General features: G+C 27.4%; 1 protein-coding gene across 1 annotated transcript in view; it reads right to left on the reverse strand.

Annotated features, from left to right (window-relative positions):
- The window catches only part of LOC123267222, a 69,326-nt gene that overhangs the window by 20,303 nt on the left and 30,985 nt on the right, over positions 1-18,038 (reverse strand). The window contains exons 6-7 of the mRNA XM_044731775.1: positions 8,137-8,260; positions 7,799-7,891 (exon numbers count right to left, since the gene is read on the reverse strand). Of these exons, the coding sequence (XP_044587710.1) occupies positions 7,799-7,891; positions 8,137-8,260 (217 nt within the window). The remainder of the gene's footprint in view (positions 1-7,798; positions 7,892-8,136; positions 8,261-18,038) is intronic.

Consider the following 18,038-nt stretch of genomic DNA (forward strand, 5'->3'; position numbering starts at 1 on the left):
CTCACAATATCAGTCTTCCGGGAAAAATGTCACCTGGTAGGTATTGATAAACTTTAGACTTTTATTTATTTCTATTTTTATTTTATTGCCATGATTCATTTTATTTTTCAATTTACACGGTCAAGCTTCGCACTATCAATGGTGACGGGTAAAATAAACTAAATTCAATAATAAATTAAGAAATAAAAATAATACTCTGGAAAGTCATTATTACTTAATCACTTTTTGTTTTATATTTAATGTTTTTACTGGACCGGTAGCTTTTCATTGCCAAAATTTGCTTTAAATTTTCAAATTTCGCGGGTATTTAGTTTGAACGGCCATTTCAAGATAGGAATTATAATCGCCATCTTGTTTAATTTTTTAGTCATTAATTTTTTATTTTAAGATTAATTTTAGTCGTAAAAAAATTATTTTTTATTTTTTTATTAATTTATTTAAAGAAATTTCAATAAATTAATCCTTAAAAAATTCTTTTCTGTCTAATAAAATTAAATTAAAAAATTAACAATTATTTTTAACAATTTTTACTTGGAAAAAAAAAAAAAAAAAAAATCTTCGAGAATCGAACCCAATTCTTTCTTAATGTATCTTAAGCGACTTTTGTTCTTCGCCAACGTACTCAAATTGACTAACAGCTATTTAAATTTTTTTTTATCCCAAAAATATTATCTATTCATTGGCTTTAACCCTCTGATCTCAAAATTCTCAAAAAACTACCGGTCCTTAGACTAAACTACAAAATAAAAAAAATAACAAGGATAGAATACAGTGCCGCAGCCATAGCTTACCCAGGTACCCTCAGCTTCAATTAAAAAAAAAATAGTATAAAAAAAATAAATTTAAAATAAATCCGTGCTATCGCCGCGCCACTGCTCACTTAGTGCGACTAGTCGCGGAACTACGTGCTTTACATTAAATATTCCTTGTTATCACAATAATTATTGCGTTATGTATGTTCAGATATAAATCGACTTAATTTTATAAAATACATCAAAGTAATTAACACGTTTACACACAAACTCAAGTGCTTGCCTAATTGATATCGTGAACGCTATAACACAGTACATTTAGTATTACACACACATTATTCAGTAAGTAAGAACAAGGTAAAGTATTTAAGTTTTGTTGTTAAGAATAGGTCAAAAAAATAACTGGACAATATTTATTGTGCTAAAAAAAACATTCACTCGTAGATTTATTTTTGTTTTGTTTTATTTTAAAAAGACAATAAATACTAAGAAAATAAAGTACTTTACCTACGTATATGTTTTTTTATGGTAATTTTTTTTTTTCAGTCAACAAAATCGATAAGACAAAAGCCCCAATTATTGACAGGAGTCTAAATATTGACACCTTAAATTATTTTTAAATATATTTAATTATCTGTAATAAGAATAGATATCATATAAATTTTTATTAAATTCTAATTAATTAAAAAAATTGAAAAAAATTACTGTCAGTTCAAAATATTAAATATTAATTATTAAATAGTATATTACACACCTAGGGAAGTAGGGGAGAAGGGGGTCAATTGAACCAAAAAAAGTTTAGTAATTTTTTACTATTCGAATTAAAACTAAATAATAAATTTTTTTTTCTTGGAATGATAGTTTATTAAGTCTACTATCATTATCAATACATAAATTAGTTAATAAACAACGTGAATTTTTAAAAATTATTAATTTATCCAAACGCGTCGAATGGTTCAATTGACCCCGCTCGGGGGCAATTGAACCACTGCTCGGGGTCAATTGAACCAATGACATTTATAACTCAAACCCGAACTTTTAATAAATAACATATTAATTGTTACTTTCTAATATTACTGTTGCACATTTTTAATACACATATATTATATTTAATAAATTAAAAATCGATTTAAAAATAATTTTAATTACAAATTGAGTTTATCAAATTGTTAGGTTATTTCCCTGAGTATTTTTCACGTCGAGTCAAGATGCGCGCGCATGTCCCATGCTTCTCCGTATGGTTCAATCGTCCCCGGGACTGCTGGTTCAATTGACCCCGTATAATTTTAAAACAATTAATAGTAAATAATAAATAAATAAACCATTCTATCACTATAAACAAAGTTGAGGATTATAAAATATAAGTATATACAACTACTATAATTCAAATTTTATCAATTAATTCAAAAATTTAAATATTATTAAACAATTTGTCACCAGCCGAAAAGAAAGTTTGCATGCCTAAAAATAAGAAAATCTCAATTTTTCAAAATTTATCGATCGCAATGATTTCAAATTTTGATCATATCCGAGTTTAACATATTAGAATCTAATTCTAAGAGCATGAAGCGTTTTTTCAATTTTTTCGATTTTTTAAGTCGAGTGGTTCAATTGCCCCGTGGTTCATTTGACCCCCTTCTCCCCTAAAGTAAGAAATGTCTCAGATCACATGTAATTGTTGTCCGAGGCGAAGCCGAGGTCAACAAACATGTGATCTGAGGCTTTCTTATTTACTTCCCGTAGAGTGTATACTATTTTTTTCTCCGACGAAGGCGGAAAGCGGCAACTTTGTTTAGCACAGCGGGACGAAAGTTGCCATTTTCCGCCCGGAGGGCAAAAAAATAATAAAAGCACCAGATCAAACCTTACGAACGTTTATTTTCTTAATAACTTTGGTTATAAAAGCATTTTTTTTAAATGCCGAGTTTAAATTAATTTCTTTATCTAATTACATGATTTTTTTTTTTAATTAACATATGTATGAAATATGAAATATGTATTTTCATATATATGAAAAATTTATAAAATTGAATAATCGAAATTAATTGTTTTCTTTATAATATTTAAGTAATGAGTGTCAATAACTAGATAATTTTTAAGTTGAATCTCATATTGACAGCCATTCGACAGCGCTATAACGCCTTTTTTTTTACTTTAACCTAAAAAATTTACTGTAAGAGTTTGAACTCTTCTGATTCAATAAATTATTTTTAAATTAATTTTTATATTTTTAAAAGTAATTAATCATTTATATGGAAATTATTATTAATATACTTTAATAATATTGATTACTTAATAATAAGTTTCGATAAATAAGAATAAGCAGATGATTCTAGGCATGCGCAGTATAGGTGTCAATAATTGGGGCTAAGGTATGTCAATAATTAGATCAATCAGTTTTTTATCCTGTTAATAATTAGTGTATCCAGATACTCTATTTAATTATTTAAAATTAATTAGTAAATATCACTGATTATCATTTTAAAAAATGAAATTGGTTAGTAAAAACATTACTTGAGACATTGCTACAAACAAAATTCAATGATATTGATATTTGATTGCTTAAAAAAAAATAAAATTATAACTTTGTCTCTTACAGTGTCAAAAATTGGGGCTTTTACCTTATAAAGTTTCGGTAAAACTTTATGAAAAAAATTTTTTCTTAAATGTTACACCCCCTGTAGTCTAATAGTAGCGGCCTTTATGGAAAGTTATTTCTCATAAAAATTTATTTAAATTTTTCTTACAGTGGATAAAAATAAAAATTTTGGACCAAATTTTGTCGATGTAAATAAAAAAAAAATTTTTTTCTAAAGAATAGAGCCATTGGAGCCACGGCGGGTTTCCGGCGGGAGGTGTAACAATTCAGAAAAAAAATTTTTTCTGCTTATAAAGAACAAAAAAAAATTTCTAAACCATATACGTAGGATCGATTGAATATTTTAAAGAATAAAATGTAAAATTAAAGTGATTGAAAGAAGAAAGACGAAGCTAGAACTAGGGGGTAGTAAGTGGCCCAGATAATTTAACAATCAAGTTAATTGAATGATCAAAGTGAGATGACAAAGGAGCGGGAGAAAGACAAAGAGTCGGAGTTAAAACTACGAGGTGTAAATAGACTTTGGCTACTTATACTTTACTTTTGGATTAATTCGGGTCACTATTGTATGAATCATAAATGTTTTAATTAAAAATAATCAAGTCTTGACACTCAAGATGGTGCAGTGGCGGGCTAGAGGGTTGTCACGCTAATTACGGAAAAAGCTCGATACCGTGGATGCGTAAATTTTTTTTTGAACTATGCAAAAATTTATTTTATACTATTTTTTTTTTTGTAAACATTTGGTACAAGTATTTTTTTTTAAATTTGGAATTGTTTTTTTTTAATTTAAATTTCTGCATAATCGCGGTTCGAAATTATGAACAAACATCAATGGAGAACGAATGAATTTTCGCACGAAAAAAAAAGTATTTTTTCTTTCGAAATAAAAAGTATTCAAAAACTATTTTTACAGTATTTTTACTGTAAAGAAACTGGTATAATTTCCACAGTAATACTATCAATTTGACACCCAACACTTATACTCTATGCTATTAAACTGAGAAAACAGTTTGTTTAATTGAAATTCGTAGATTTATTTAAAATAACAAAAATACGTACACCGATAGAAGGATTCATCTATATTATTAAGAGAATGAGAAAAATTTTGTGTCCAGAATAGTCATATTATAAAATCGGTCTTTTTAATGAAATTTATTATGATAAGTATTTAAAATGCATTTGAAAATGCTCTATCTCTAGATACGTAATTGAGAAATTACCTTGTATCTTGTGAATTATTGACATTTTTAAATATATAAGCTCATCCCGATGTTACACTCATCGAGACCTTTTATTTGAGTACTCACATCAATTTTTCGTATATATATATATATATATAAATACTAGCTGATACCCACCCGCTTCGCTGGGCATACAATAAAATTTTATGTTGTAACCTAGATGAAAAATATAAACAAAATGATTAATTTCAAAAAGATAATTAATATAAATTTTGAATTAGAGAAAAGTGATTGTTTATGATAACCGGTGTTAGCGAGTATTAAATATATGAGAAAAGTATTTTATTATTAATAATCAATCAATCAATGGGTCAGTTAGTCAGTAAATCTGTCATTAGACAGATTTCCGCATCACCCATGACGTACTGTGTAGTGAGATGCGTTCCCATTATAATAATGTTATCCTAAACATTTAGTCTAGACCGGATAGGTCAAATGGTAGAGTAGCCGACATGTCACCGGAAGGTTCTGGGTTCGAATCCCTGTCCGAGCTATCTGAATTTTTTCTCGCATATTCTGTAAACTCTTATTAAGAAGGTCCTTCCTATTTCTTTCTCAATCTCTTCCTCCTCAATTATTCTGTTACGTGAATGTTGGAACGATTCACGTAATAATTATCCGTAACTCCTATTCTTTTCCGCTTCATAGTATTATTTAATTTTAAAAAATGTCAATAATTTTTTAATTTTAAAAAATGTTAATAATAAAATACTTTTCTCATATATTTAATACTCGCTAACACCGGTCATCACAAACAATCACTTTTCTCTAATTCAAAATTTATATTCATTATCTTTTTGAAATTAACCATTTTGTTTATATTTTTCATCTAGGTTACACCATAAAAATTTATTGTATTCCTATCGAAGCGGGCGGGTATCAGCTAGTTATTAATAAATTCATAACAAATTAAGTGGTATTAAAAATATATTTATTATTACTCATTTTATTAGAAATTATCTTAAATCGACCGTTTTTTATAATAATTTAACGATATCGTTGTAAAATTTTAGAGAAGACGCATCAGACACAATTTACCATTTTAATTTTAATCATTAAAATCAGTATAATCATTTAACAATATCAACTTGATAATATTTATGTTTAATTTATCTGTGTTATGATATAATCGAGTTCATCGCTTCATGATTATTCCAATACATATAAGTTATTTCAGTTATTAATGATTTAGCTATTCTTTCTTAAAAACGTATGATTATGAATTCCTACTGTCCCAACAGTCCAATCGATAAAATTTAAAATCAATCATTTTGACAGTTATTATAGCAACGGTAACCATGATAACGGTAACCATGGTAACGGCAACCATGGTAACGGTAACCATGGCAACGGTAACCACGGCAACGGTAACCATAGCAACGGTAACCATGGCAACGATAACCATGACAATGGTAACCATGGCACGGGTTGAGTAGCGGGGGTGGTTGTCGGGGGTTGAGTTCGATAATTTACGGGTGCCACTGATGGTTTCTTAGATTAGAGGGTCAAAATGATATTTCGCTCCCAAAAAAAGAGATATAGGGAAGGGGAAAGATTATAGGGCACGGGAGGGGAGGAGAAGAATGAGAGGGAGGGGAGGGGAGGGCATATGTGATGGTAGACGAAAAATTCATTTTGGCTAGGAATTGCGTAAAATCCGTTCTTAGTGAGCGTCTACATCACGAATGGAGTAACTATGCTAAATTTCAAGTCAATCGGGCGAATAGTTTCGGAGATCTCGTGATGAGTGAGTGGTATTTCGCTTATATATATATAGATATGAGAAATTTATCAAAATGCATGTGGGTACTTAAATGAAAGCTCTTGATGAATGTCACGTCAGGATGAGCTTATATCTTTAAAATTGTCAATAATTAAGAACTGACATTGCTATCTTGTCAACTAATGATATTTTCTAAGATATAAACTCATCCCGATGTTACACTCATCGAGACCTTTCATTTGAGTACCCACATCAATTTTTCCTATACTTATATATATTTTATATATGTATATATGAAAAATATATAAAAATGCATGTGGGTACTTAAATAAAAACTCTTGATGAGTGTAACATCAGGATGAGCTTACTTCTTTAAAAATATTATTAATTAAGAAATAACCTTGTATCTCGTAAAATGTCGACATTTTTAACGATATAAGCTCATTCTGATGTTACGCTTATCGAGACCTTTAATTTGAGTACCCACATCAATTTTTCATATATTTATATAAATTATATATATGTATATATGAAAAATATATCAAAATGCATGTGGGCACTCAAATGAAAGCTCTTGATGAGTGTAACATCGAAATGAGCTTATATTTTCAAAAACGCCAATATATAAGAAAGTACAGTGTAATTTAACAAAATTCATTATTTAATAAAGCAAAATTTTATTTGTTTATAATTCAGAAGTCATTTCAGTCACATAATGACTGCAAGGTTGCTAGTTCATTTTATTTGAAGACAATTATTTAATTTATTAAATTGTAATAAATATTTTGTAACATTCAATAAATATTTATTTGGAAGGAAAGTACATTTATTAATAGTTAATAAATATTTATTAATAGTTAACAAATATTTATTAACAGTTAAAAAATATTTTGTAGAGTAAATTTGTTTCGCTTGCATATGATATGAAGATTGCTTATAAATAAAAATCATCTTTATAAATTATTTGCATCAATTATATTACATTATAATAACGTTTATTGTAAAATACCAAATTCTATCACAGCTCATAATTGTCTTTTATATTTTTAAATATTAAAAAGGTTAATTTATTTAGTGAATTTAATTATTATTATGTATTCCAGCTATAGAGTTATAAAAAGTGTCAAAAGAAAATTGCTATTTTTGCTTTTTATTTTAAATAAATATTTGTTAACAGTTAACAAATATTTATTAACATTCAAATCGTATTTAATAAATAATTTATTAACTGTTAATAAATAGTTATTAAATCCTATGTTAAAAAATCATTTATTAACAGTTAATAAAGCTTATTAAATATAAACAAATCCTTTTGTCAGTGTAAAAATACCAGTTTCTTTAATGGAGAAAAAAATTTAAGAGAAAAAATACTTTTTTTTCAATGCGGTAGAAAAATAACCATAATAGGTTTAGGATATTTACACATCCATGGATTTATTAATTTCCATGGGATGTCACGGTGTGATGATGCGGAGGGTACCTGAACCACACATAGGCCGTGATGCCCATAACTTGATTGCAGTTTCGCTCGTTATCAAGGCTTTCCATCCGCTCCTCGGGTCACACCATCTTCCTAATTCATCAACGGAACCGTTTACAACAATTTACCTTTCTCGCAACATAAACTTATTATTTATCATTTATCATTTAATTAACAACTACTATCTGAGCATCTTTCCAACTTAAAACTTGTTAATAATCTCTGCCAATTTATCAACTTTATCAAGGAAATTTTGTTCCGCTCTCAGACACCCTTGTTTTTAATTATTCACTCGAATTATTAATTAATTAATTATAATTGAATAATAATTCACTTACCAAAGGGTTGCTCGAATCTGCAGGATATCAGTAGACTGTGGCCAGTTGGTACTTTCGTTCCAACTACCTCGCCTCCCCGCATCTCTAGCTCCGAATCAAGGCTTACCCATTGTCCGCAATCGTCCTTAAAAAAATAAAATAAATGTTATTTAGTAAATAAGTTACATTCAATTAACTTATCATATACTTATATATACTTATTCTATGCTGATGACTTACTGATATACCTTTCTTGCCATCTTTCTCAAATCAGTGTTTGTGTGAATAAGCTTAATGGTGCACTGATAGAAGGATTTATTTGTATTAAAAAAATATTTGGTAATAGTTAACAAATCATTTATTAGAGACCATTTTTTAGTATCAAACAAATATTTCTTAGTATTTAAAATGATTTGTTTGTATTTAATAAATCAGATATTCATTTATTAAATATTAATAAATCTTTTTAAATACTAAGAAATATTTGTTAAGGACTAAAAAGTGGTCTCTAATAAATGATTTGTTAAATATTAACAAATATTTTTAACTATAAACAAATCCTTCTATCAGTGTGAAATAATAAAAATCACAGATTGGTGCAGAACTAATCATCTAAAAATGAATCCTTCGAAGACGAAAGCAATTATTATTTGTGGAAGTAGAGCAAAAATTAGTAGTGATGAGTGCAGCCTAGCCGACACAATCTTTGTGGAGGGGTGTGCTATTCCTTATAGTAGCACTGTAAAATACCTTGGGGTGACTATAGATAGTACTCTCTCATGGGAGAATCAAGTAACAAATTTGTGCAATCGCGCTATGAGTATTCTAGCACAACTAAAAATAAACAATGAAATATTTAGTGAAAGTTTACGTATTAAGCTAGTATCTACTTTAATAATTCCTCTCTTTGATTATCGTTGTGCGGCGTATACGAATATGTCAAACAAATTATTATTAAAGATGCAGCGTAAATTGAATTCATGTGTTAGATTTATCTATAAAGTACCAAAATATGAACATGTGACTCCATATTTCAAAAAGTTAGGTTGGCTAAAGCTTGCAGCGAGAAGAGACTATTTCATTGCTTGTCTGTTTTATAAGGAAATTCGACTAAATTATCGGCAGCTATTCGGCTCAAAACTAGACTTTTTGCCTGTAGCACTGCGTAGAGGTGATGTCCGACAAGACTATCTTCGTATACCGCAGGCTAATTGTGTCATGTATGATAATTCATTCTTAATTCATGGCATACGTATCTGGAATGCACTGCCAGCTGAGACTGTGGCTGTAGATAATTTGGTTGAATTTAAAAATGCTTGCTTCAATCACTTTTTTGAACATGACAATTAACAATTGCAATCTTTATTTTGGATCTTATTTAAATATTTTTTCTTGTAGAATTATTATGACTTTAAATTAAGTTATTTGTTTGTATTAAATAATCTATTTGGATTTTATAACATTTGAAATTAAATCTAATTGTAAACCTTTAATTAGTTAAGTAATCTTATAACCTATGTAAACCAATGTGATTTAAATATTGATGGCTTTGAGGGAGCTTAGGTTCCAGAGCCAAATAAATTTTTTATCTATCTATCTATCTATCTTGGAAAGTATTAATTAAAGCTCTAAGGTAAAAGCCCTAATTATTGCCAGGGGTTTAAATATTGAAACCCTAAATTATTTTTAAATATAATTAATCATCTGTAATAAGAATAACTATCATATAAATTTTTATTAAAATCTAATTAATTAAAAAATTGAAAAAAATTACTCAGTTCAAAATATTAAATATTAATTATTAAAAAAAAATAAAAGCATCAGTTCATCAAACCAGCTTACGAGCGTCTATTTTCTTAACAACTTTGGTTAGAAAAGCATTTTTTTTAAATGCCGAGTTTAAATTAATTTCTTCATCTAATTATATGATCTTTTTTTTTTTTAATTAACAATATATGAAAAATTTATAAAATTGAATAATCGAAATTAATTGTTTCCTTTATAATATTTAAATAATGAGTGTCAATAACTAGTTGATAATTTTTAAGTTGAATCTTATATTGACAGCCATTCGACAGCGCTATGACGGCTTTTTTTTTACTTTAACCTAAAAAATTTACTGTAAGAGTTTGAACTCTTCTGATTCAATAAATTATTTTTAAATTAATTTTTATATTTTTAAAAGTCATTAATCATTTATGGAAATTATTATTAATAAACTTTAATAAAATTGATTACTTAATAATAAGTTTCGATAAATAAGAATAAACAGATGATTCTAGGCATGCGCAGTATAGGTGTCAATAATTGGGGCTAAGGTATGTCAATAATTAGATCAATCAGTTTTTTAACCTGCCAATAATTGGTGTATTCGGATAATCTATTTAATTATTTAAAATTAATTAGTAAATATCAGTGATAATCATTTTGAAAGAAGAAATTGATTAGTAAAAACATTACTTGAGACATTCCCACAAACAAAATTCAACAATATTGATATTTGATTGCTTAAAAAAAATGGAATCATAACTTTGTATCGTATAGTGTCAATAATTGGGGCTTTTATTTTACTAAATTTATTTAAAGCTGATATTTTTTTTCCAGATATCAATAAAAAACTGAATCATAAATTTATAATGAAAAAAAATTTTCGAAATTATACACAGAAAAACGGTTTACTTGAGCAAAGAAAATATATTTTTTCCTAATTATTTTCTTGAGCGAAAAAAAATTTTTTTTTTGACAAAAAATTTCACTTATTCCAAAAATTAATTCTCTTGCTTTAAGAAATACGTATCTTGATCCAAGAAAATTTATTTGTCAAGAAAATCTTGTTGCTTTCAGAAAATTCAGCCTCTTGCTCCAAAAAATTTAGTTCTTGATAGAAGTAAATTTTCTTGTCTTGAGAAAATTTCTCTCTTGCTCCAAAAAATTAAATATAAAGATAGAAGTTAATTTTCATTAATATTTTTATTGATTTACATGTCAAATGGGAAGATCAAATAATATTTCATCATTTTTTTTCATTCAATATATATAATTGCACGCTAAAATAATATAAAATGGGTATCAAATATTCAAGAGAAAAATTTTCTCAAGGTGAAAAAATTTTTTTCTCAGCTGAAGTAGGTGGCGCTGCTTCCCTAAAGTATTTAAAAATCTTGATCAAATATAAAAATTTTTTGTATCAAGTATTTATGATAGAATTAAGAAAAAATGACTTCCATCAAGAATAGAATTAAAGAAAAATTTTTACTTCGGCACACAACTTCGGTCTTCCTTCAGGCACCCGACAAATTTTCTTGAGCCAAGAATTTTGTTCTCCACTCAAAAAATTATTCTTCTTATCAAAAAATTTATTATAAATTTAATTTTCTTAAAAAAAGGCTATAAATTTTTCTATAAAATCAATATTATCCAAATTATTATTAAAAAACAAAACATACACCGTGATAATACTCAAGATAAAACCTTTCTTAAATTTAAAAACTTCCTTTCCATAAAATTAAATTCAACTTTAAAAAACTGTAACCCCCACCAGCATTTGACCCACATATCACTTTTATATATATACAAAAACAGAACCCAAGGAAGTGGAACTTCTGAAAAACAAATTTAATATCCCCAAGTTAGAGACAGAGACGAAGAATCTAAATCGATTCCGAAAAAGTTATTAGATTACAAGTTTTAAAAAACACGCGACCTTAAAATGAACAAAAAAACAAAGTTAAAGCAACCAATAATAATCCCCAACAAAAGTGTCGACTACCAAAAGTTGTTAACACAATCAAAGGATCAACGATCTTGATAGCAAGCTAATTAAAATACCTTTTTTCCAAAGTCACTTTCTCACGCGACAAAATTTTCATTAAATTAATTTTATTCGAAAATAAACTCTCTGTTAATACGTCGGTGTATGAGATACAAAGTACAGAAGTTAGAATATAATATAATAATGGATATGGAATGTTATTCAGTATTAATACCCGACATAAATAATTCTGCCCATGATCCCTGGTTAGCATGTATTGCATGATCGCAATGGAATGCAATGTCCTTGCTGGGATATTGTTGTATACAACTTGTTATATTATATATTATATATTATATATTATATATTATTATATTGTACGACACAAGTCGACGTAGATGCGTTTATTCGTCGGTATAACAACATTTATCAAACGCCAGAACAATGGGAACTATAGCGGCAAGGTCTGACGCAAGCACTGGAACTACTACTCGAGCATATTTCTTTTATTTTAAGTATGTACAAATTTATATATATATATATATATATATATATATATATATATATATATATATATATATATAATATATATATATATATATATATATATATAGAGGGAAAATATTTTACATAAATGTTGAATATGCACACGTTTAACTCGACTATTAAACATGACAAAACGTCTTAGTCTGTACACATTTAGCTTTTAAAGTTAAATTATTACGAGATAAATTCAATATATATGTAGAGATGTGTTGAGAATTAATATTTATGTGGGTAATAATAATGAATATACATGTTATGATAGTGACCATTAGTCATTGTTTTTGTAGTTATTATTTTAATGTAAATTTAAATGTTAAAAATAAAAGTTTGGGAAAAAATTAAGTAGTAGTTTTTATTGATAATTTTGAATTTTTAATGATTTTATATCAAAAATGATTACGCTATGAAAATAAATTAAAAGAATAATTTTAATAAGTTAATTAAAAGAAATTTTATTTACAATTCAATTTTAAAGCTTGTTTAAATTATCCCGCGGATAGTATTTGTTTTCATACGAATTGAACGCCCTCTTTCGTTCCGATGTGAATCATTAAAAAGGATCAATTAAAGACTGACCTTCGGTCAGTCAACACAATTGAGTATAGTATTAGCTGCCTTAAAGCTCTATTTACAAATAAATTTTTCTATATGGCTTAAAGTACAGAAAATTTATCCGCCAGCCGAACAAAAATGAATTATAATTAAATAAAAAGGTTGGCAATAGACTAATCGGCTCGGTACCTGCATTTCGAACGATTGGGACCAGGATTCGATTCCGGCGCGCACCAATATTTTTCAATGATTATAACCTAAGAATATGTGCGTTTCATTGCCAGCCTCTGTACCGGTCGGGTTTTCTGTGGTTTTCCCGTATAGTTATGGAGGTAAAATGTCATTATAGAAGTACCTCCATACTATTTAAGACCGTAATGCAAATTTAGGTACTGATTATAACGCATAAGTCGGCCACAGTCGCAGCACAATTATAACCTCAATTATAATTAAATGAAACAATATTAAGCTGCAATTTTCAATCCTTAACTTCTCTTTAGGCAGATGAGGAGATTAAAAAATAAGCTGAGTTGAAAAATTTATTTTTTCAAAAGTTATCGTGTTCGTCCCTCCATAAAAATTTGAAAATCTACATTACAAGCCATTAATACCACTTTTCTATATAAAAATAGCAATTAATCGATTTTTAATAAAATTTTAACGATATTTTAACGAAATTTTAAATTTTTAACGAAATTTTAACGATAAATTTACACTCATCAAGAGTTTTCATTTGAGTACCCACATGCATTTTTGATATATACATATATATAAATATATAAAATATATGAAAAATTGATGTGGGTACTCAAATGAAAGGTATTGATGAGTATAATGTCGGGGTGAACTTAAATCTTTAAAAATATCTTATAGTTCACAAGATACAGGGTAATTTCTGAATTATTGATATTTTTAAAGATATAAGCTCATCCCGATATTACACTCATCAAGAGTTTTCATTTGAGTACCCACATGTATTTTTGATATATTTTTCATATATACATACACGGAAAAAAGTAAACTGTAATATTCACTCGGATTCCAGTTAATTTTTATAGTTTCAAACAGTAAAGCAGACATCGGGGTGGCAAAAATATAAATATTACAGAACTTAATGTAGAAAGTATAAAAGCCACAATTTATAATTTAATATCCAAAATAAGTGATTAGTAGCTGTCACTATAGTAAATAACGTCTCTTTCCTCTTAAAATATTACAGTTTCAAACAGTAAAAATTGCCATTTCAATATATAGTCGATATTATGAGGAGAAGGGGAACTTATATGAAAGAGAAAGGGGTCTCACTCTGGGAGAATCTAACATTTGAAACAGTAAAAATTATACTTTTAAAATATACATTTTACCAGTCCAAGCAAGTCAATAATTACAGTTTGATTTTCAGCGTTGCGTTTAAAATTGACCATTTTGCTTTATAAATATTGACGTTGCTTGTATTAGAAATTTATTAACTTTATTTTATACTTTTTACATATCATAAGATCATTTTTTAAGTACGAAATGATAAATATTAAAGTCTGAATTCTTAATTATTATACTTTAACATTTTAGACATTTACATAGCGAATATTACTGTTTGAAATAGTATTTTCTTCCATGTAAAGAGTAAATTGTAATGTTTAAATGGTAAATATTATAAAGTGAATATTAAAATCACGATTTTACTGTTTGAAATGTTAATTTTTAGCAGTTGATCATTACTTATTATAAATCGACTGTTATTTAATACAGTTAACTTTTTTCCGTGTAGGTAATTTTAATATCTAACTTTTATTAGAAAGTATTTAAGTATTTTAATTTATTCAACTGGCTAAATTATTTAATGCCTAACTTTATCTTTTATAATTCTAGTAAAAAAAAATTCTACATATATCTGAATATAAATGAGAAGAAAATAATTTTTTCAATCACCACTTAGAATTTTATTTAAATTATCTTAATAGTTTAACAAAAAATTAGTTCCTAAAAAAAAAATAAAAAAAAAATTTACTTTCGAACTTTATACTTTGGTGTTAACTCTCTTATAAGGAGAAAATTTAGCGACCATGCGCCATCTATCGGAAATTTTCACTACCAAGCGTCCAAAAAATGACATAAAATATGTAACAACCAACCGCTCACTTCTACGGATAAAGGAAAAATAGAAAAATTACATTATATAATGTAAAGTGGCGCTCCGTGATGAAAACTTACAGAAAAATTACAGTTTCAGATTATAATTACTACAGATTTTGTAAGAATTACATTGCAAAATGTAAATATTACATTGAAAGTTCTGTAAATTAACATTTAAAGTTTGGATTTTCGAAAAATATTATTTCGAACTGTAATTTTTCTAATTTTGAATACAACGGGACACTTATTACTATTTATAATGTAATTTTTCGAGTTTTTTTTTCCGTGTAGACACATTGTCCTGCCTAACAACAATTGAAATTAAAAATTAAATGTAACTCTGCATATGTAGCCTTAATTTATCTCTTCTTCTTTTTTGCTTAGTTATTAAACTACTTTGTCATATTATAATAATTATTTAATCCCACATTAAAATAGAGATGAAATGAATGTGAAACTAATTTATTCGTGTTGTAATTGGTCGAAAATAAATATTCTCATTCTGATTGGTTGAAAGTGAATATAATATACATAAACGACACATAAATATATCATGACAATAAATATGAGGCTTGCGCGCGCAAATTTAAATTCTAGTTATAAAAATTTTAGATTATATAGTCATATTTCTGCTTAAATTTTTACTCTGTCAAAATCTTCAACACTATAAAAATTAAATAACCCTGTTATTGGACCTTTGGGCTGTTGGGTTTGTATCATGGAAAATAAATAAATAAATAAAATATCAAAATTTTTCCCGTGTTTAAAGAAAATATTTCTCACCACACCATTTTTTTATTACACTTAGCATTTAGAAGAATTTCTTTAAAAAAAAAAAAATTGTATATTGCCTTAAGCACACTCTGCGTAGGTTATCTCCCTAGCCTTGATACCGAAGGACGATACCAGTTATCTGGCTCCACTTATCTCCATACAAGCACAATATCATACGTTCTATCGAGTCTCATTGCGCTCTTAACCAGAAATGAAGGATCCTCAGTTTCCTGAGATTAAAGATAGCAATCATAATCACAATGATTGTTTAGGTAAATCAGCACTTTATCCGTTATTGTCATGTGCTATTGCTAAAAACGGTGAAATAAATCTCTTTGAGACATAAAAGTAGATTGCTTACTGGACCGAGCATGATATGTTCCTTCTCAAGTGGGTTCTTATCATGTCCAGGCTGGAAATAGCGACTTTTCTCAGTCAGATAAAAAAAAGGTCATATATTACTGAACAGAAAAATTTTTTCCTCCACATCTATTATATATAATAATTTATAGACTCGATAAAGTGTAAGCTATTAAGGGATTTTATCACTTGTAAGTATTTGAGCAAAAAAAAGAAATCGTAATCATAAAAGTACATTTTTTTTAAGGTTTCGCAAACTTGTTATCGATTTATATTTATTAGAAGTATCTGTATAAAAGCAGTTTCTATTTTCACAAGGTTCGAATCATGACCTGGGATATTTTAGCCGCTCTGAATACAAATCAAGATGGAGATTGAGAAAAATGGATAAAACAGAACCGATAAATATATTTTATAAATCCAATTTTTCCTGGTAAAAATAATCTTTTAACGATTGCTTAAAGGCGATATAAAAGTATTGAGGTTTTTTATAACTTTGTAACCCCGGGTCGCAAAACTAACGAGAATCGAATGCCAGCCGTGAACATACGTATGTAAATCCGTGTTATTCTCGGTGAATATTTTAAGAGAAAAGCATGACCCAGTTGTCCCTTTGCAACTTAATGTTAGTAAGCACTCTCCAACTGGATTGCTCGATGGGTTCATTAAAAATAACAATATTGTTTTATTTTGACTATCAATTCACTTTATATTTGTGGTTGTACTTTTGCTCCATTTTTGGTTAATATTGAATCTATTGAAAAGTTTGGACTGACTTTTGAAGTCTTGAAACATTAAATTTAGTTTTGTGGAAATCTAGAATATTTTTGGAGAAATTTTTTCTGTTATTAAATCGGTTTAATAACTTCATTTTTTTATTTTATAACAAAACAATATTTGAACTTAGAATTGTATAAACTTAAGCGAAAACTTTAATTTTTTTACAAAAAATTAAAAACAATAATAAATTAAAAAATTATTGGTTATTTGTCGAAAATAATTCAGCTACCGTTACTCTGGTTATTTTATTGCAACAAAATAATTTTGTTGCTGTAACAAAGTGATTTTGTTGGCAAAAATAGTTGTGAAATTCTGAGAAGCTTTTCTCTAAAATTGTCATTAAAGTTACAATTTACAATTTTGTTTATTATTGTAACAATTTAAAATCCTGGATATGGTTCACTCTAAAGGCTATGCCTGGAACTTCCGGTTATATTAAAGTTCAAAACGCTCAAAAATTTTTCTATTACAAAGTTAGTAGCTCTTGAAGCTCAAAATACAACTTCGAGCTCAAGAATCTAGTTACTATCTTGGAAAAATGTTTTTTTGAAAATTTTGCTAGCAAAATTATTAGTTATTTGTCGAAAATAATTTAGCTACCGTTACTCTGGTTATTTTATTGCAACAAAATAATTTTGTTGCTGTAACAAAGTGATTTTGTTGGCAAAAATAGTTGTAAAATTCTGAGAAGCTTTTCTCTAGAATTGTCATTAAAGTTACAATTTACAATTTTGTTTATTATTGTAACAATTTAAAATCCTGGATATGGTTCACTCTAAAATCTACCCTGCAACTTTCTGATATATCAAAGTTCAAAACGCTCAAAAATTTTTCTATTGCAAAGTTAGTAGCTCTTGAAGCTCAAAATACAACTTCGAGCTCGAAAATTTAGTTACTGTCTTGGAAAAATGTTTTTTTGAAAATTTTGCTAGCAAAATTATTAGTTATTTGTCGAAAATAATTTAGCTACCGTTACTCTGGTTATTTTATTGCAACAAAATAATTTTGTTGCTGTAACAAAGTGATT

The sequence above is a fragment of the Cotesia glomerata genome, linkage group LG6, assembly GCF_020080835.1.
Source record: "Cotesia glomerata isolate CgM1 linkage group LG6, MPM_Cglom_v2.3, whole genome shotgun sequence".
Classification (NCBI taxonomy): domain Eukaryota; kingdom Metazoa; phylum Arthropoda; class Insecta; order Hymenoptera; family Braconidae; genus Cotesia; species Cotesia glomerata.